Genomic DNA, 20895 nt, shown 5'->3' with positions numbered 1-20895 from the left:
GGTGGGGTGGGGATTTGGGATTTTTGAGTTTTGAATTGGAGAGGTGCCAGAAGTAAATACAAATGCTCTCTCGGTCTTTGCTTCAGGGATCACCAGTAACTGCTACCACATTATCTACTACAGCAGTACATTTAATTGAAGGGCTGAAGCCACTACGGACCAGAGCTTCAGGTGAGTCTGTGGTGATTTTCTGCTTTTGCCTGTTTACCATATGTTGAGGCCATTAGATAAGAGCTGACCAGCTGTCTGTGGGAAGGCTGTAACTACTCAAGCTTTACTTTACCCTTGGGAATCTATCAGTACCTACTCAGGGCTGAGAGGCAAGAAAGGAGGGATAATTAAGAGGGACCACATTCACTAACAGCAACTAATACTCTACATCATGGCTCCCACTCACTTCTGTGCTGACCTTCAAAGGTGAGGCCTAAAGAAGCACGCCGTGCCAAAACAGCTTTATTTAAAGATAGTTCAGGTAGGTAGCTGCGTCAGCATGCGTAGGCTGCAAAGGAACAAGTAATAGGTTTATTCCATGCTGAAAAAAAGTAGAAGGCTCCCTTGCCGAAACGTTGTGTTATCTCTCTTCTTTTTTTCAGCATGGAATAAACCTATTACTTGTTCCTTTATTTAAAGATGCAGCTTTATTCAAAAATCCTTCAGTTCCATCTTGTGACATGCGAATTAAGATAGTGCTTATAAAGTGAAACCCATGGGATGTGTACAGTAAATTTTATGAGGTTCTATAAAACATTCAGGAGTTATTATTAAAACAGTACCATGCATGGTTAAATTCCTAATGTCTTTTCCAGAACCCTGTACATTTCCCTGTCTCAATGGAGGAGAATGTGTACATCCAGCATCATGCAATTGCAGCCAATATGAAGCAACAGGAGTACGGTGTCAAACAGGTTACACACCTTAAATCCTCATGGACGTAAACATATTCAGTGTTTCCTTTCACTGTGTCAGTCAAGTATTCTTTGTTTTTTAAAATAGAAGCATTTCCATCATATTAAATGAGGAAAGCCCGCATCAGGAGGAGGAGTCGCAGCAGAACAGACTTTTGGAATGAATTCTGATTTTATCCCCTTGATTTTAAGACTCTTATTCTCTTCCCTTAGTTCCAAACAAAGGGTTTGAAAGAGAATTGATCTGCCGGACGTGGGGACAATATAATTATGAGACATTTGATGGGCTTTATTATTACTTCCCTGGAAAGTGCACTTATACTCTAGTGCGAGAATGTGACGATGCAGTGCAGCCAAGCTTTATGATACAGGTAACAGCATCTTCATTTATTATACTTTTAAACCAAAGCTGTTCTGTCAAGAGCTGTCTTTAAAAAAAAGTTCTGATCTGCTCACACACTGAGTATGCAGACTTGTTGGCAAGATCTTTTAACTCTGCTGTTCAAAAACAGCACTCATTTTAATAATAATACTAAATATTTTTAATAATATCATTCATAGATTTGAGTACAAATCTGTGTTTTTCCATTTTAAAATTCACAAAAGGCTTACTACAGTACATTTTCTAGAAAATAAAACATGCGGAATGAAAATACCGAGTCCAAAAAAATATTGCTAGCTGAGGAGGTTTTTTTAAACTACAGTATACGATAATTTATATCATTTTATTAGTTAATTTATGTAGTAAGTACAGTAGGTGCAAAAACATTTTTTAATTATCACTATTTCATACTTTATGTGTATGAAATAGTAGATTTCATCTATGAAATAGTAGATAAAATATAGTAGATTTTATCTACTATATGTCAGAAGGTGGCACTACATAAATAAAATGACAGAAAACCTGCAGGAAACTTTAAAGGTTACATTAGACCGGCCATAACCATTGTGCCAAAGTGCCTTGCAAAATCTGGTCACATCACAAATTTACCAGTTGGGGGACAAAGGTTTCTGTAACAAAATAGTACTATTTACATCAAGCTGTTCAAAAATAGAAATGCTTGTTCGTATAGTATGTTTCCCCACGTTTTCTGCAAATATGTAGTCTTAAAGCGAATCACCTGATTTGAAGATTAGTTCATAATCACTACCAAGCAACATCTGCAAACAATAATGCTAAAAAGAATCTGCTTTGATTTTAATGCAAAATCCTGCAAATGACCATATTTTAGAAACAAATGGTAGAATGATTTGTTTGTGCTTTTAAATAGAAACACAAAAGTAATAATTTTAGATTATATTTTTTCTGGAAATGTATGTACAGAATGCAATTTGACCTCAACATATATGGTTGTGTGAGAAACACTTCTTACTTAATTTAGTAGCCACTAAAAGAAACAACAAGAAATAAACTAGAGAGATTTATTTAAAAATTGTCTAAACTTAATATATGCTTTTTTGGACTGTTCACCTTGCTTGTTACAGCTTATCCCAATGAGCAAGGTAGAATCTTGTATTCAGCATTGTATATACTCTTGGATTGTTTTTAAATTGCTAACAAAGTAACATGCCTTAAAGGGAAATTAAAAACAATATTATTGCAGTTTTGTTTTTCGCAAGCAAGGATGAACAAATTGCTCCACCCTGAATGAGAAAATCCCAGGAAGATTAATTTTGTATGGGAAAACTTTCTGTTACTTCCTTCCGTAGTTTAGATGGTATTTGATATCTCACCATTATGGCCTTTTTATTCTCTAGTTTAAATGTTTTATACATAAGATCTCTTTTTATCCTGGCTGTTTTCTCAGGCAACCTATCTAATGGGAATTATATTGCCTGAGCCCAAGGAAAATATTTCCTCTGCAGATTAGTGAAAGTGATCTCATTATTAGAGTCATTTATGTCAATTACAGTTTAATTCCATAATTATCTGCTTAGTCTGGTACAAATCTAAAACAAAATTTACTTTGTTCAGGGAACCATTAAAAGCACTTGGTTCTAAAGAGCAACAAAGAAGAATCGGTTGTATTAACAATTTATTGTTTTTTATGGAAATGGCAATTGAATTTGTCTCCATAAAGACACTGCTCCTATAGAGTGTTTATCATTCTGGGTCAGGCACGCTTTTTTTTCTGACATGCAGAGTCTTTAAGTTTGTTAACTGAGTTGCGAGCTTCAGTGAAAGAATTTCATAAAAATAGCAACATATTGTGCATAACTGAAATGAAAGGATACAGTAAACCTATTCTGAAAATAACTGATACAATATTACAAAGTACATGTTCTGTGCTGAGTTTACCACATGGTCTTCAAAACTCCTGATCCCATAACATGCAGATCTTTTGTGATATGGTTGATCATACAGGTCCACAATGATCCAACATGCCATTCATCTACATACCAATGTGCTCGATCGGTCAGCCTGTTTCTTCCAGGGGACGGAGAGCTCAGATTACAGAAATACAATATTACTTTCAGAGGACAAAGGTAACTTCCAAAATCCATTTGTTTCCAGCTAATGAACCATGTTTGTTTTGTAAACTCCCTCACACCATTGTATCACATTAAAGGCAACTATTCTATTTAGAAGATAAACTACTATCAAAAATAATAATTTTAAAGAGCTATTGTATATGAAATAAAAGACAATACAAATAAAAAAAGCAGCCAGAATTCACTGTACTGTATGGAAAATATGTGTCAAACTATCTATAACTAAACTATCACTATGTTTGGTGATTTGCATAAGGTCTGTTAACCAGCAGTGTTTTATTTTTTCAGCATTCAGCCTCCACACAGTGTGCATGATGTAGAGATAGAGAGGATATCTCAGTACATCTTGGTAACCCAACAGCATGGATTTACACTGGCCTGGGATGGCATCAAGGCATCAGTGTACCTCAAAATGAGCCCAGAATATGTGGGCAGAACATGTGGATTGTGTGGAAATTTCAATGCAGATGTGCAAGATGATCTGAAAACCAGCTTTGGTGGGTGGATTGAGATCCTGCATTGCTGACAGATAAAAATAGACCACAGAGATCTTTTCTTAGTACAGAAACGTGTAGCTGTTGAGACATATTGGACCAACTTTATCTCTTATATACTGTAGTATTTCCAACAGCAAAATGGTAAACGCTAATAGTTAAAATCTTTAGAAGGTTAAGTGCAAAATAGTCTTTTTTTTCCTAAAATATCAAGAAAAATACATTATCCTTCATTGGTGGTCTCTAGTAGTTTTGGCATGCCTTAGTGTAGTACAGAGTCTATGAACATACCCAGTTATCTGACAAAGAGCAGTGAAGGAGTTTTGGCACTATGCTTCTAATTTACAGCTGAAACCTCCCTTTCCACAGGTTTGCTCACACATGATGTTGCTCTGTTCGGAAACAGCTGGATGGAGACGGAGCCCCTTCAGCAGATGTGCTCCACTGTGCCTGCAGACTATACCTCTCCGTGTTCATCACATGACCCCAGAGCACAACAGGTACTGTATGAATGCAGTCAAGTCTGTCAGGTGAAGCACGAATACAGCACTCATGTCTCTAAATGATGCTGTCACCAAGTCTTCTAAAACACAGTCTTAAAGAAACAAAATATAGTTTAGCATTTTGTTTTTAAGATTGTTTTACAGTACATGACTGTCCATTGTCCACTTATTTTGATGTTAAAGGCTACGGTGTTAAAATAGGATCTGATACTATGTTTTCCCTTAAATTTAAGAACATGCATGAGTGGTGTGGCTTGCTCCTCAAACCTCCGTTTAAATACTGCCATGAGTTTGTCAGCCCATTCCCTTTCATGGCCAGCTGTTTCAATGATCTGTGCATGTAAGTACTTTGTTTCTGTTTTTAACCTTGTTGTGAGTCATGAAAATGTATAACTGGCAAAAGACATGATGTGTTCAATGCCTCACAATGTCAGAAAATGAGAAATAAGTATACTGTACATACCATAATAATTTTCAGTTGTTATGTGTCTCTCTCACACACACCCACATCTGCACCCTGGCAGCAGCTCCCTGACTCAGTCCTTGCAATAGTGAGGAGGGGCGAACAGCCTGTCCGGCCTCAGACAGGCTGCCATCCTCTCAGCTAGGCAAGGCAAACTAAATATAGTATGCGTAATCGTCTCTCTCTCCCATTTGTTAGGACCTAACCAAACTACTGAAGGTGTTATACTGTTGTTTAAAAACTTGACTTTTTTTTAATCCTTTCCTGAGTATAGTCTATAGTACATGCTTCTCTACAGCTCCACGTAAAACCCTGGCAGGTTTCTTCACAGTTATGTAGTTTACAGAAGTACGTCTGCTGCAGTAAGAGAAGAACAGTACGGTATTTTGTTTATCGGATTACCTCAGCAGATGATAATTGATCTCCTTTCTCATTACTGTAATTTCCCTTCCTTGTTTCTCTTGTCAGTACTGGACCTAATGCTAACGATGAGGTACTGTGCCAAACGCTGGCAGAATATGCCCGGGCCTGTGCTCACTCTGACCACCCCCTGCATGACTGGAGAGCACAGATTCCACAGTGTGGTACAGTTCAAACCTTTTTACTTTAGTTACTACAGTATATCCTGAAGTGAAATGAGGTCATTGAATCCAACTCCCTCACTGGGTCAATTTCTTGAAGTACCAGGAGTTTGTCTGCTTAATGCAGAAGACCCCAAATCAATTTTCCATTCCATTTGGTATGGGATAACAACAGATATTATCAATGCTGCAATGGCCTGAAGGAAAGTTATAATAACTCTGTTGTTCTGAACTTCACAACTGATCAGAACTGCCATCAAGACTTCCTTTGAACAGTATGTAAAGTGAAATAATGGGCAAAGCAGAAATGTAATGCAGATACAATGAGCAACTTTCCAGGTACTTTAATAAGGCTGCATCCAGTTAAAGAACCACCATCTAAGATGTTGTTTCTCTTTGTTGCAGCAGTGGAATGTGATGACAAATTCGTATACAGAGAATGTATCACCTGCTGTCCTGTCTCCTGTAGTATTGACAAGATGTGTATTGATAGCAAACTTCAGTGTCTGGATGGATGCTACTGCCCTGAAGGTTAGAAATTACTTCACTAAGTAACACTTTCATATGAAAGCACTAAAGGATGTCTAACGTGGAAGGCTGTGTTCTTTGCATTGCTGCTGTGCTCTTACAGATCTGATCTACGACAACGGGAGCTGTGTGCAGCCGTCGGAGTGCCCATGTGACTATCATGGGATGGTTTTCTCCCCTGGACATATAGTCCAAGAAGAATGCAATAACTGGTCAGCCTCTTTCACTCTCAGCTGGGGTTGGGGCAGTATATGTTGTAGAAATGACTGTAGCATTGTTCTATTAAGGTTATTGGGTAGGTGACAAGGTTACAAAAAAGTAATCTGGAAGCTGTCATGTCTCACAAGATATATTATTTGTGTAAATTTATGATTTACTTACAGCAACCAAGTTTATATCATCTTTGGCAAATCATAGGTGTATTTGTGGTAATCTGGTTCATACCAGATAAACCAAAAGAAATGCAGCATTTATGTTTTACAAATATTTACATGTTTGTATTATGTTAAGAATATGCATTCTTCAATCTCTGACATGAGTGTTATGTGTCATGGTTTCAGCACCTGCGTGGGTGGATACTGGAACTGCACAGACCACCGCTGTCCAGGTAAACCTTAGGAAACAATCTGTCAGTATTTCAGTGCACAGTGGGCTTCAAGTGAAACACATCTTTTTCTCCCCACTTCTTCTTGATTACATTGGCATGAGGATGCAAGTTAAAAAGAAACAGTTGTGACACTAGAATTTTAGGACATAGTGTCCCTAGATGATTGAATATTGAAAATGTTTATTTCAGCTATACTGTATTCTAAAATATTCTAAAAGATATTAAATGCATTATGACTTTAATTATGAACATGTTTTACATAGATATATGTTAAAACAATAGCATATTGTAACTTATTTGCTCCCTAAATTCCTTAATCTTAAATTGGAAAAGTTGGACAGTTACAATTGCCCAGTTTGAAAGCAATGTCAGGCTTAATAATATATGTTGTTTAATGTTCCTATTTTCTATCAGGAGAGTGTTCTGTTACCGGAGATATTCACTTTCAGACCTTGGATGGACAGGTGTACACATTTCAAGCCACATGTCAGTATGTTCTGGCAAAAAGCCGCACTTCTGGAAAGTTCACGGTCACAATACAAAACGCCCCATGTGGAGTGGTAGGTGTCTCTTTATTGTGTGACAACATAGAATGGACAGAACTCTGGGGCCCAATTGATCAGACACTGCAGAATGTCTCTTAATGATAAGTGATTAGGAATGATCAGGGAGGTCTGGGCTGACCACGACCCTAACGAGGAAAAGCGGAGTGAAAATGGGTGGGTGGGTGGGTGGATTAATGATTAGTACATAACAAATCATGTTGCAAAATTGGCTGTGTAACTTTTGAAAACTGGAATCTGAGTGTGTTTATGCGCCTAATTTCTCTTATATACAAAGTCTTTTTTCCTCTGCACCTCCATTTATGCTTCATTCAAATGTCACACAATGGGCTCTAGAATATGGTGCATTGACAATTGCAGTACAGTATAACACAGAATTGATGACTGAGTAATAGTATACTGTATATGAAAACATTTTGTATCAGTAATTAATGCAATTACATCAAATAGCTAGCATTTAGTGATTCAGACCTATAACATGATTGACTTTTGAAGATAAAAGACTTTCTGAACTGCATTTATGTAGTGATCAAACTGGCTAGTACTGTGACAGATAAACCATGAAAAGCTACAAAGCCTGAGATCTCTTCTACCACAAAGCCAGCAATCTCCCTGCGCCACAGAGTCGATGATACGAAAACTCATCATACAGCATGTGGATCTGGTATAAAATGTCAGACATATTCCAGACAAGGAATCAAACAGGCAATTGCCTTGGATTACCTTATCTCAGTCCTGAGTGACAGGCTGAATGTCTTTGTAGTTGCAGATGAAGAGAGTAGTGGCAGATAAAAAAGAGTTCTGTAAAACGGCTGGTGAAAGAAACAGCAACTTGTATGAGAGCACCTGCTGAATGTTGGGCAAAGCAGTAATGAAAGGAGCAATTCACCAGAGCAGAGAGTTACTGTTCAGTTAGATTTGTCCTGCTTAAGATACGTCTTGTGGAGGGGACAAGTCTCCTTTAACAATCTCTTCATATGATATGCAGTTTCAGAGGAAATTATAACTTAGAGGGATGGGCTGTAAGATACAGTACTGTTGAGAGGAACTTCAGTAATGTAAAACTCCACACTAAACATCTGATTCCACTGCACGCATACACAAATGCAGTACAACACTTTATTACTCTTATAAGTACACTCTAATATAAAATAAAAACTTAAAACAATAAATCTAAATGTGAAAAAAACTTAAGGGAGGCAGATCCTTACTTAGTGGGAAAAGTAAATAAAACTTACGCAGATCTATTCAATTTTGTAAGATTTGGATTATTATTGTTCCATTAAATATTAAATGTGTTTGGTCATCTGCAATGACTACCCATTTCAATGTGCTGTAGCACATGCTTTAACATCATCTAAAAAAGTTGTACTTAAATACACTTAAAGATTTAATTAAAATTCCTTTGACTTTTTTCTAACTTATGTAATTTAACAGAACACATGTATGAAAACTTCCCTAAAATGTTTACAGTATTTACTAACAGAATTACAGCAATGATATGCATAATGTAGCTTTAGACCAATTTCTATCTTCACCCTTAGTTATTTTTGCTATGCTGACAGATTAACATGTTTGGGTATGGTATTATGAAAAGGTACGACATGCCTGTAAAACATTTTACAACTTAAACTTTTTATTACCTCATAAAAATGTGGGCAAATGTTTGACAGTAAGGAATGTGTGTCTGTGTATATGGACTTGAAAAGGTATCAGATATCTTAACACATTATTATTGTTTTTATTAGTTTTAGTTCTTTGTGGTCTACTGGTAATGTCTTTGTATTTACACAAAATGCTCTTTGTGTCCACAGAACCTAGATGGAGCCTGTATCCAATCAGTTAGCCTGGTTGTTGATGAAGATCCAAGGAAGGAGATTACAGTGACTCACAATGGGGAGGTGTATGTGTTCAGCCAGTACAGAATCGCACTGCCATTTACAGATGGTAATGACAGCAGAAAAACATTGCATTGTTCTGACATATTCATTACCATCCAGTAACCACTTGTGTGTGACAAAAGTCAAATGTACTGTATATATTTTATGGTACTAGGAGTGGAAGACTGCATGTACCATGGTACACTTTAAACTTTAAAGTGTAGAATCTAGAAATATTGTGTCATGCAGCAAGGAACTGCAATTCTTGATTGCATTTGGATGTGTCTTTCAACCAATCATGTCTGCATGTGCTTTTCTTTCAGAAAATTGGTATCTGAAGTCTATCTCAAACCTGAGATCCCAAATCTGGGATCTCAGTCACAAACTTTATATTGTGAAATTCACAGGGAATAGGTGAGGACATATGGAATAGTCCATGAATACATTGTAATTTAAAGTATATTTCATATTAACTTCCTAGGAAGTTATTTATTACTTCATATAAACTACAGAAATAAGGGTTATAAATCTGCATGTTTACAATCCAGTGAAGCAGATCATAACACTAAATATTTTTTTTCTAGATACATTTCTCATCCAAGAGCTCTCTTCAATGTTTATACAAATTAAAACAATGGATGGCTTGCGTCTGCAGTATAATTGGAAAGAGGCCAGACTGTACCTGCAGCTGGATGAAGTTTGGAAAGAAGATACTATTGGTCTCTGTGGAACATTTAATGGAAACATTCTAGACGACTTCCTGTGAGATTTTCTCTCAGACCTGTTTCTTACCATTTTATGATACATTAACTATGTAACCTAACATTTCATTTGCCTTTTTATTGCCTGTTTCTCACAGTTCTTACACATATAGTTTTTAATACCTGTACATAATACTCTGCATTTGTCTTCATCATCTGCCAGGTGTCTAACCAGTCTAAGTGTTCTTGAATTTCCTTTGCAGCTTGTACAATGTTTAGTAATCCTCCTATATTTTAATCATCTACAAAAGTGACAAACTTATTAACCATACTAACATCCAGATAATTTATTTAGATTAGGAAGCACAATTTAAAAAAAACAATCTTTTAACAAATGAATTCTTAAAATCTAAATAAACACACTATGTTTTATTTGTATCTATTAGTGCTGTTGCTAGTTCATCCTTTACTGCTGTTTGCTCTTATAATACTGAACAGACCTGTGTTTGTAAGCACATTACAAAGTTGCTTTATTTCTCATTATATTGTCTTAATTGATTTTTTTTAAACATTTGCACCTCTGCTTTCTTACTCTTGATTTACTTACTGCAGAACCGTATCTTACTTGTTAGTCTTATTGCTATTTCCATGTACAACTGTTACTCTCTTATACTGTATGTAAGCTTGGTGTGAATGACTACATCTGCCAGCCTTTCCCCAGCAATGCTTATAATAACCACTAACTGTTGCCTGCCTGGCTTGTCTCCTTCAGGTCTCCAGCAGGGATGATTGAAAGCACTCCTCAGCTCTTTGGTAATTCCTGGAAGCTTTCCTCTGCCTGTGTTCCAGGACATAGCATCCCCCAGCTTGACCCATGTGACATTCACCAGCAGGCAGGTGAGCCTCCGCAACCTGCACCCTGCTAGAGTTACCCCAGGCTCTTCAAGCGAATGTAGAAGCACAATTAGCATCCCTTAGGTTGGCCAAACAGTTTGTAGAGAACAAGAAGCCATCTGTTGTTCAGCGGCTCTGATGAAGTCTCCAGTGCTCGTTTGGTTAGGGTTGCGTGTACTTCAGTAATAAGGTACGTTCAACATCAGGTACATAAATAAACATTTGGCCAAGCTACCATGTCATTTTGTACATTATTAAACACCACACCAGTTAAATCATTTCCTTTGCAACGACGCACTGTATTCAGCTGAGATGTGTTTTTGGAAGTCACTCATTTACTTTATTAAATACACTTGTTTTATTTACATGTGGAGGAATGTACACTCCAGTTGAAGACTTCTATTAAAATGGACATAAATTATATAAATGTACTTAATGTAAATAAGAGTTTTGAACTGTTGACATCTAAGCCTACAGTGGTATTCTAATAACTCTGTGACGTGTGAATTTGAGACAGACTACAGTATGTTAACCTACTATACTGGTGACAATCTACTATTCTTCTCTCTTGGCATATCATGTCAGCCTCCTATGCAGTGGAGAAGTGTGAGATCCTGAACCAGGAGCTGTTTTCCCGCTGTCATGAGTACCTGAGTCCTGTGCCCTTTCACCAGCAGTGCAAGTCAGACACCTGCAAATGTGGGAAGATGTGTCTGTGTGGTGTTCTGGCTCATTACGCTCGGCAGTGCAGAAAATATGGAGTCATTATAGACTTCAGAGCCCACATCTCTGAGTGCAGTGAGTCATTTGAGTTCATGCAGTTATCTGTGATGGTATGGCTGCAAACCAAGAAATGTGTTTTTTTTTTCTTTTTAAAGTGTGATTGAAAGTTGCATCTGTATTTCATAGCCTTTACATTCTTTAAATATGAAATAATTAGAAAGCTGGATTAAGGCCTTAAAATTCTTCCCTTCAAAAATACCATTTGCTGCCATTTGCATGTTGCAGTATGTCCAAAAAGTCAACCTTTTACTTTTTAATTTACTGTATATAAAAGTAGTACAATGATTAAGCAATAGAAGCTGGCCATATTGGCAATATCTTAGCTTCGTATAAGTAGAGTATGTTTTATTCTTCTGTAGAAAAAAAATGTTTTCTGTTCCAAACCGTAAGCAGTATTGCCAAATCCTGTAAAGATATATCATGGAAATTATTGTATAATATTTGGAAACTTCAGATATTTCCTTGTCATAATTTGGAATCACCGGTGGCTAATCAGTTTGGATAACTGCTACAAACTGCTTTCTCATAAAAGAATGAGAAAGACAAAGAATGTGCATAGCTTCCTCGACATATCAGTTATTGCGGGTGTTTATAGCAAGTGCACAGGAGAGTTTGCTTCATTTGCGGGAATGATGAAGCTCTCACTGACTTCACAAGGTGACAAGTCTGAGCCGTTGCTGTTGTGTGCAATTCACATAGCCTCAGTGACTCTGGCCCTGTAGTGCACACCTGCTTGGAGAATCCTAGAAACAGCTGACCAATTATATAGCCGACACCGAAACAGGTGTTTTCTGGGCTTTAGAGCAAAATCTGAGCACTGAACAAGCAATTCCAGTAAAAGAACAAATAAACAGCAGTTCCTTAAAAAACACCATCTGGGTTGTTTAGCTGTGTCTGTTCAAATTACATTTCGATATTAGCTTTTATCTGAAAAATATTTGACACGTCAAATGTTGTGCTATTCAGGAGGGAATACTGATAGTGATCAAGCACACCGAAGAAAAAACTATTTTTTTACAACCCATGATCTTCTTTTGATCCTTTATTTAAATGCAGAAATGACTCATTTTGTTTTTGTGTCCTTTGTAGCTGTTCAGTGCCCAGAGACAATGGTATATGGGTCATGTGTGTCCTCCTGCCCTCAGCGCTGCCCATCCTTGGTTACACCAGAGCATTGTGGGGAGGAGTGTGAGGAGGGCTGTGCCTGCCCACCAGGGACATATTACAGCAGCAAAGCCCTGCGGTGTGTGCAGAAGTAAGTGATGTCTGGTCTGGAAGGTTCGATAATACGAATGGCTATTTAATTTTACCACACCGCCTTTCCTCGGCTTTTTAACAGACTTGTGTTGTTGGCGCTATTTAATCTGAGTATTTGTGCTTGACTTGCTTTTCCAACTTAGCCTCCACTGCTGCACTTTTTATATTTCATATATAAATGAACTAAAACACAAATTAAGGCACACAGTAAACAGGGAATGACTTTTGAAACTCACAATACAGCAACAATAACCTTACACATTCAGTCAGAATGACCTTTCATTCATAGGCCTCACTGTTGTAACATCAAGGGAACTGACAGTACTGTATGTGTGAGGATTATTTAGACCTTTACATGTCTACATGTTATCTATAAATATTGGGCATTCATAATGTTTACTAGTGTTTTCACTAGAGAAAGCAGAAATTTAACTGACCTCGTAGATAGTTTCTTAATGAGGAACTAGAACTCCCCGAAGACATTCTGAATTTCTCCAGTATTTCACTGCTGCTTCAGTCACATACAGTTCCTTTTGACCAAACATTTTACCTCGGTGTAGTGTTACATAACGACTGTCAACTCTCCACTTTCTTAAGAAGTAGTAACAAAAAAGGACTTGCTTAAGTATGATAAAAAATGTTTCAGTGTGCTGGATTTGAAATTGAAAATACAGTAGATACTGTTGCATTCCATGTAAATATGGATGTGGAGAAATATTAATAGTTCAATATACAGTATATAGTAAACTATTTTAGGGTACTTTAAGACGGAAACTGAATTATTTATTTAGTGTGCTTTATGAAATATTGTAATGTTCTTTCATTTGTTAATTTCCTTTTTTATAGAATGAGAACACACTCAAGTGAACAAAACTATTTGTTATATTTAAAGAAAAGTGTCCTATGCATTTGAAGACTCAATGGGAACCTCTGAACATGTGAAATTTAAACTTTCTAAAAGAATTCTGAAACATCTGCACATTACGATTTTTTTTTTCACATTCTTACATCTTGGAGGAGTTTTGTGTTCCTTTGCGCTAGAGTTTCTAGAAGGAATTTGTGATGAAACCATCCATTCATTCTCTAGGAACCCCTGAATACAGATACAGATATCCGATAACCAGTACGAAAGAATTTGTAATACAGAGACTGATGTGTTGCAGTAGGCTATACGTTACAAAGCCTTTCTACCTTCAGAGAAATGGGTTTAGCACTGGAACTTCATTTTTACACAGCCAATTTCAAATAGGCATGAAAGAGGATTTAAAATGCACTGATGACAAATGTAAAAGGGAAAACCTATGACATAGCTTAATGAAATGGAAAAAAAACAAGTGTTGTTTCCTGGCAATCATAAATCAGACCTCAGTAGCTCAAAGTCACTGAGTTTCCTTAGCTTTTTTAAGTTCTCCAATGAACAAGAGAAGCCAGATATTTCAGTGTACAGTGTATGTTCCCATATGGGGCTTACTACTGTTTTTACTGCTACAGTATATGGCTTTTGCCTATTTAAAAAGATTGTCACTTCTGTCATGTGATTATTGTTGTGTTAGTGTTAAACTAAAGTTATAATAAGTTGTGGTGAGTACTGAGATATGTTTGGGAACAGAAGTATTGATACAGTATATGGGCATTTTAGTATTTTGAACAAGAGTGACAATCGCTCAGATTGGGTCAGAAATCAAGTCCTCATCCAGTCAATTCATTCTAAATTGGCTACATTCTGTGCACTGCCACTACTATACTGTAGATTCACCTACTGTAGCAAGTGGCATTATGCAATACATTATTGTAAGGTATATATTTAATAAATAAAAGTCCAATTCTCAAATATACAATTTACTGATGTATTGTTTCTAAAGACTTATAGCTTCCTGGATGCTGAATTATTTTTTACTGTTCTTTGTAGAAATGAATGCTCCTGCAGTTTCCTTGGTGTTGAATATGCGCCTGGAGATATTATAATGACTTCTTCAGGAATGCAGTGAGTTGCTTTTGATTCTACTGTATTGCACAACCTTGCAGTGTGTCAAAGTCATGTCAATGGAAGATTAGCCACTGTATACAGTATGTTTGTAATGCACTCACATATTTTCTTAACCATTCTAGGGTTTGTAAAGATGGGAGAATGATCTCCCAAAGTTCCAGTACCGGTGAGTATTCTCTGTTAAATATTTTGAAAGATCAACCTGATTATTTTTTGCAGCCTTTACGATCGTACAGTCATAGTGTATTTGTTATTTCAATGCTCGACAGCTCACTCAAGGTAATTTTATCTCATTCGTCAGAAAAAAGTTGCCCATCTGGCCAGCTCTATGTTGGGTGTAGAGATTCTCTGGATGGCACAGCCCTGAGTGAAGGAACAGCCTGCGAGCAGACCTGTGAGAGCTACCTGCTGAACCTCACCTGCTCAGGACATGAACCCTGTGTTTCAGGCTGCGTTTGCCCTCCAGGGTAAGCAATTGAATGTCTACTTTTGATTATACTGTACAGTCACTAACAGCTCCATTTTGAAATATGATTTTGGCTGACTGTCATTAAATATGTACATTGCACAGATCTTTTTTCTAATTAGCTAAGACTTTTTGCAGTTTTACATTGGTCATTGTTGCTATCAGTAGGCAAAACAAACAGCTTTGAAAACGGGCTTAGCTGGGCTACAGGGCTGTAGGGTCCAGCACAAGTGTGAAAACCCCGAGACTTGAATTACTACAGTATGTGTTCGGATTGATGAAATAAGTATCTGTAATTGAAAGTTGCACTTATAAAAAACAGTATCAGAAAGGAGGGCTGATTTTGGTTTGCCTTTTAACTTTACTGCCCTGGCTTCCAAAGCCACTTGACTTGTTGGGCTTCGGTATATATTTCTATCCCCATGTACGTGCAGCCTCTCCTGATACACTTCAAGGGGCTACTGAGACAAAAACTATTCTCTCAGGTTCAGAAGAGCTTCTAGAGGCAGTGTAGGCATTTCTCTCCTGAGTGTGGGGGAAGATCAAAGCTGGTTTGAGACAGGGATGCTGAGTATAGAGGGACCATTGATGTGAGCTCATTGAAAAAATGGGGCTGTCAGTTCAAGTACCAGCGATCCATGAACAACGCTTGTCTGGGAAGGTCAGTAGCTACGTTGGCTGATCTTGTGTGGAAATGCCTGAATACTGTCAAACCAACCATGGTTAATCCTTTCTTCTCAATTTTTTCAAACTCTATGAAACACATTACGTGCTATACTTGGACATCGGTTTGCTCCCTTAACTACACAAGATCTGACCTTATACAGTATGTGTACAGAGTGCTCTTTTATTAATGGTAGCATGGTTAACTGGATTTTTGCTTTATTTTACTTTAGAAAGTCTTGTATTTCGTTGTCATGACTTTTTACATTTCTACACATATACTTACAGTAATCATTTTACTATACAGTACTTTCTACAGATCGTGATCCTGATTTGGAAATGTCCTTGTTTCTTTACATGGACAGTTTAAAATTAAAAGATTTTCAGCTGATCTAATTTTCAACTGTACAGTAAGTAATATGAATACTTTACTGTGTTATCTGTTACTGTGGTATCTTTTTCATTGAATGAAGGATTCTTTCACTAAAGTAAAGGCTTAATAAAGAAATGAATCTGAGGGCAGATCATAACTCATTGCGTTTTTATGCACGGTTTTCCCCTTTCTTCAGTTCTTCCAGACAGAATGTCTCTTGTTCGGGAAAGCAAACAGGGAACGTGACCTATTTTAGTGAGTTATTTTTGCATTCCCAATGAGCAACAGTGTAGTAAACCAAGGGGGATGGGCAATATGGCTTTAGTTTCTCTACTGACCAAGGTACTGTTGCTCTTGAGGGCTTTCAATGCTTTCTGGATGAAAATGGACAATAACACACAATTATTGTATCTCGGGTTAATATAATCTTTTTGAAGACCCATCAAGTGCTCATACATAGTTGATTGCGGTCACTTCTACACCAAATTGAATCTTTTAAAATAAAATAAAACACACAGGCTCAGAAGCTGTATTTACTTGGCAAATCTTAAAATAGTTTTATGTTATATGTTACAGATTTTTATACTGGTGATAATTTATCATTTACACAGATGTAGCTTCTTACAGTCGATGATTTTATGAATAGTACTGAACACAAAGTTAGAAAATGTTAAATAAGAAGTATACTATCATTGTATATCATTGTATATCAGACCAGATGCAATTATTTCCCTTTATTGTAATATTCTATTTCCTATTTTTCTGTCATTTCTTAACCCATATGCATACATTACTTTGGAAACTTGCAATTTTAAACTTAAGACATTTGATTTAGAAAATACTTTTCGGATATATACATTTGCTTTGTTGTAAGCTTTGCTTGAATGTTTTGCTACTGTTACTTTATTAATCCATGCTCTTATAGTTATATGTTATATGTTATATATATTTAAAAAAATGGTTAGTTTTAGCTCCCAACACAATTATAAACATTGTACAGTATCGCCTTTCCAATGTTCATCCATAAAAGTGATGTGTCTTTTTTCTTGGTGAATTTGTTCCAAGTATTTAAAGAGCTGGACTTAGACACTTACTGTATTTGATTGATGATGCACAGTGCTACAGCTTCCAAATATAGGATGCACTCCACTTATATAAACATATAACAATTTTTGTTTTTACTAAAATAAAAAGCCATAAAAAGAGGCAAGAGATTTTATTTAGAAACTTGAAGCATTTAACTCTATCCTACAAAGTATCAAAGGAATACTTTCCAAAGTGAGATAGTACTTCCAAAACTAATACTGAAATAAAAATTTGAGGATTTTGGTGGCCTCCTTGAATTAACCTTCGGTTTTATGACTCCGTGGTCTCTTAAATAGAAAGGTATCATCCATAGAAAAAGCATTATACTCTTGACAATCAGGAAAGAGAAGTCACATTTCAAATATGCTGTCATGAACAGTTAATAAATTCTGCAACTTGATAGTTTGGCATCTAGCGTGGTGTAAATATGGGTACAAAGACCTCTTATGCTACAGGCAGAGACAAAGAGATGAGAATATTGATAAATCGGGTGCCATGGCATTCTGCTGATATGATAAATAATGTCATTGAGAGCGGGTTTCTGGGCCTCAGCACCATTCAGGCTTCTTGACCATCCATTCATCCACTTTCAGTAAGTACCTTATCGTTAGAGAGCAGGGTAAACAGATCCTAAGCCTGCAACCACTTCATAGTGGATGAGACGTAAAACCGAGGTCCTGACTCTCTGTGGTCATTACAAATCCCAGGGTGTTTCTCGTAAAGAGTAGGGGTGTAACCCCGGCGTCCTGGCCAAAATTTCACATTGGCCCTTATCAATCATGGCCTCCTAATAATCCCTGTCTATGAATTGGCTTCATTACTCTGCTCTCCTCCCCACTAATAGCTGATGTGTGGTGAGTGTTCTGGCTCACCACCTGGATGATGTAGCATCATCCAGGTGGGGCTGCACAATGGTGGTGGTGGAGGGGATCCCCATTACCTGTAAAGTGCTTTGAGTGGAGTGTCCAGGAAAGCCCTATATAAGTGTAGCAATTATTATTATTATTATTATAGTTAAATGCTTTCACAAATGTCATGCCAATATGGAGCCTCCTTGCCTGAGTAATTAATGAGGTGTTTGATAATCTTCCTCTTAGAGTCATAAACTTGTTTGGCATCCTCTATTTCTGCTGACCACAAAGAAATGGCGCTCCAGAGGAGCATGCTTTATTCATTTCCAGTAGTGAAAAGATGAAAAGAAAGCAACTTGAGACCCACCTGTTGTAAAAAAATAAATTAAAGAATCCGTTAGGTTAGTGCATACAAGCTTTATTTATCTATTTTAAATCTCTTGTACAGTATGCATCCTAATAGATTTTCAATACTGTACATTGCAATAGAGACAACAGTGTTAGACTGAGAACAAAGAACAGGTGCCTTATAATATTAATTCTCAAACAAAAGATTGTATGCCTGTGGCAATTTAATCACCAGTGGTAAATTAATGTTTCAAAGATTATGGCAATAAAATTGAAATGCTGGGAGCTACTGTACAGGTTTTCATTTTTCATTTGAAAATTAAAAATCTTCAAAAATGTTTTTTTCATCACATGTACAGTAACAAATTCATTGGACTTGTTGACATCAGTCAATAATCACCTCATCTGTAGCATTTTAGAAGTAATGACAGAAGGGTTAATGTTATTTTTATGAAGAGGGACTTTGTTGTGGCTTTTTGATCAAACATTTTCAACATCTTTAGTGTGATATTTATTTCATGGGTATTTATGAGCTCAAGTATGCAGGTGCTGTTGTCGAATACGGAAGGAGGGAAATAGCATAAATACCAGGCAAATTCACCCTTGACTTGAAACCTTAGAACAGGGCTGTCCAGTTGTGGTCCAGGAGGGCCAGTGTGTCTGTTTTCATTCCAACTCAATGCTTAATGGTTTGTAGTACCTCATTACTGACTTCACTTTCCAGCTCTTCAGTTGTTCAAGATACCTAGAAAAACTGCAATCACACTGGCCATCCAGGACTAGAATTGGACACCCCTTCCCCCTCCCCTAAAGCAGTGTTTCCCCACTTTGGCCCTGGAGAAGCACTATGTCTGCTGGTTTTCAATCTAGCTGAGCTCTTAATCCTCAGTGCTACTGTAATTGGTGACCTAAATGATATTTTTGCTTGTTTAATCTTTTATCTAATTTGTTTATTCATTTAGTTTTGTGTTCAACAATTGCCTTATTTCAAGGTCTCTGTTTCCAACAATTTACTTAGCATACATACAGTACTTTTACATAGCCTTTCCTCAAGCTGCTTGCCACTATTTTAACTAAACAGCTCCAGTTAATTACATTTCAGGCAACACCCATGAATAAGGGCATTCCATACTGGGACACAATTCGACTGGAGTTTGCAAGCTCTCCTTGAGCTCATGAGGGTTTTTTCTAAGTGTTCCAATTTTCCAAAGTCATGTCAATCAGGTTAATTTCTTTCTTTGGCTTGTGTGTGTGTACTTAGAGATGTGAGTCTCATTCAGAGAGTAGTGCCCCTTCTACCACATACATTCATTTCTAAGAATGAATGGATATAAGTAGTTATCATAAAACTAAATTAAAGAAATACAGTAGATTTAAAATCTAGACCAACATACCAGAAAATACCAAACACATCAACAAACAGAAAAAAATGTTTGATATTTCTCTTGTAGTACTTTGTAATTTGAATATCAAATTACTACTGTACAGTATAGGCCAGCTGGAAAATTCCTCAATATGTCAACTTGGCACAAAACAATCAGTGACTGAATAAAAGAAGACTCAGATTTAATAATTTCAAAACAAGAATCTTAGTTCTTGTAAGAAATTTGATTTACAATAAAGCTTTCATAAGGTATATCAGTATTAAAAAACAAACATCCTTTTCAAAATATAAAAAATTGTACATTGTTTTAATCTCTCACATCTAGAACAACTTATTAGAATTTTAAATTGTAACTAATAATAATTGATGTGCTGTACTTACAATAATGTTACTTGTTTAAGTCCAAAAATTAGTCTTTGCCAAAAGACAATCTTACTAGTAGGATGGAATAATGCTCATAGTTTGTTTGACACATTTATTCCTATAATAAGTATTGAAAAATGATGTTAATACAGTTTTATTTCCAAATATATTCATTTGAATTTGCTTTTTATCCATCTGTCAAATTGGGACTTGTGATTAGTTACAGGGTTATTTAGAATGATGCATAAACACACTAAATATTGTCATAAGACAACTTAAAAGTTGTTTTTTGGAAAGGAATGCAAGCTTGTTTCAGACTGTTCTTATTAAATTTAATCTGTAGATGTTTTTTTTTAGTAGTACACATACAGAAGGTTCTCTTTTCCCTTTACAAAACAGAATAATACATTTCACTACTTTTCCTTTGAGAAAGTCTGGCATAGAACTGTTCTTATTAGCAAAGCATTCCAATCATAATGAACTTATTTTACTCATCCAGGTCTAATACTTCTGTTTTTTTCCTCATTCTATAAATTGCACCTTTTCTTATTTATGCGATAAACAGGTGGCTGATTGGATCAGGTGGCAGGTAAGCTGCTTAAAGAATTCCTGCACCTTTTTAGAACATCAGCACATTTTAATTTCATCAAGAGCAAAGGTGTGCATTTAATTCAAAGAACTACAGTATGAATTGCATTTTACCCTTTCACCACATCCTCCAG

The 20895-nt window shown here is 36.5% G+C and overlaps 1 protein-coding gene across 1 annotated transcript in view; it reads left to right on the top strand.

Annotated features, from left to right (window-relative positions):
* Positions 1–793: 793 nt before the first annotated feature.
* Positions 794–20895, top strand: part of otog (otogelin) — a 57660-nt gene continuing 37558 nt past the window's right edge. The window contains exons 1-19 of the mRNA XM_069181869.1: positions 794–905; positions 1119–1276; positions 3271–3392; positions 3687–3895; positions 4262–4392; positions 4629–4735; positions 5327–5442; positions 5845–5970; positions 6071–6179; positions 6528–6574; positions 6989–7134; positions 8952–9084; positions 9602–9779; positions 10491–10615; positions 11198–11410; positions 12485–12650; positions 14562–14636; positions 14762–14805; positions 14941–15106. Of these exons, the coding sequence (XP_069037970.1) occupies positions 794–905; positions 1119–1276; positions 3271–3392; positions 3687–3895; positions 4262–4392; positions 4629–4735; positions 5327–5442; positions 5845–5970; positions 6071–6179; positions 6528–6574; positions 6989–7134; positions 8952–9084; positions 9602–9779; positions 10491–10615; positions 11198–11410; positions 12485–12650; positions 14562–14636; positions 14762–14805; positions 14941–15106 (2483 nt within the window). The remainder of the gene's footprint in view (positions 906–1118; positions 1277–3270; positions 3393–3686; positions 3896–4261; positions 4393–4628; positions 4736–5326; positions 5443–5844; positions 5971–6070; positions 6180–6527; positions 6575–6988; positions 7135–8951; positions 9085–9601; positions 9780–10490; positions 10616–11197; positions 11411–12484; positions 12651–14561; positions 14637–14761; positions 14806–14940; positions 15107–20895) is intronic.

This window comes from Lepisosteus oculatus, chromosome 21, assembly GCF_040954835.1.
Source record: "Lepisosteus oculatus isolate fLepOcu1 chromosome 21, fLepOcu1.hap2, whole genome shotgun sequence".
Taxonomy (NCBI): Eukaryota; Metazoa; Chordata; class Actinopteri; order Semionotiformes; family Lepisosteidae; genus Lepisosteus; species Lepisosteus oculatus.
This window is presented reverse-complemented; position numbering and strand designations above follow the sequence as displayed.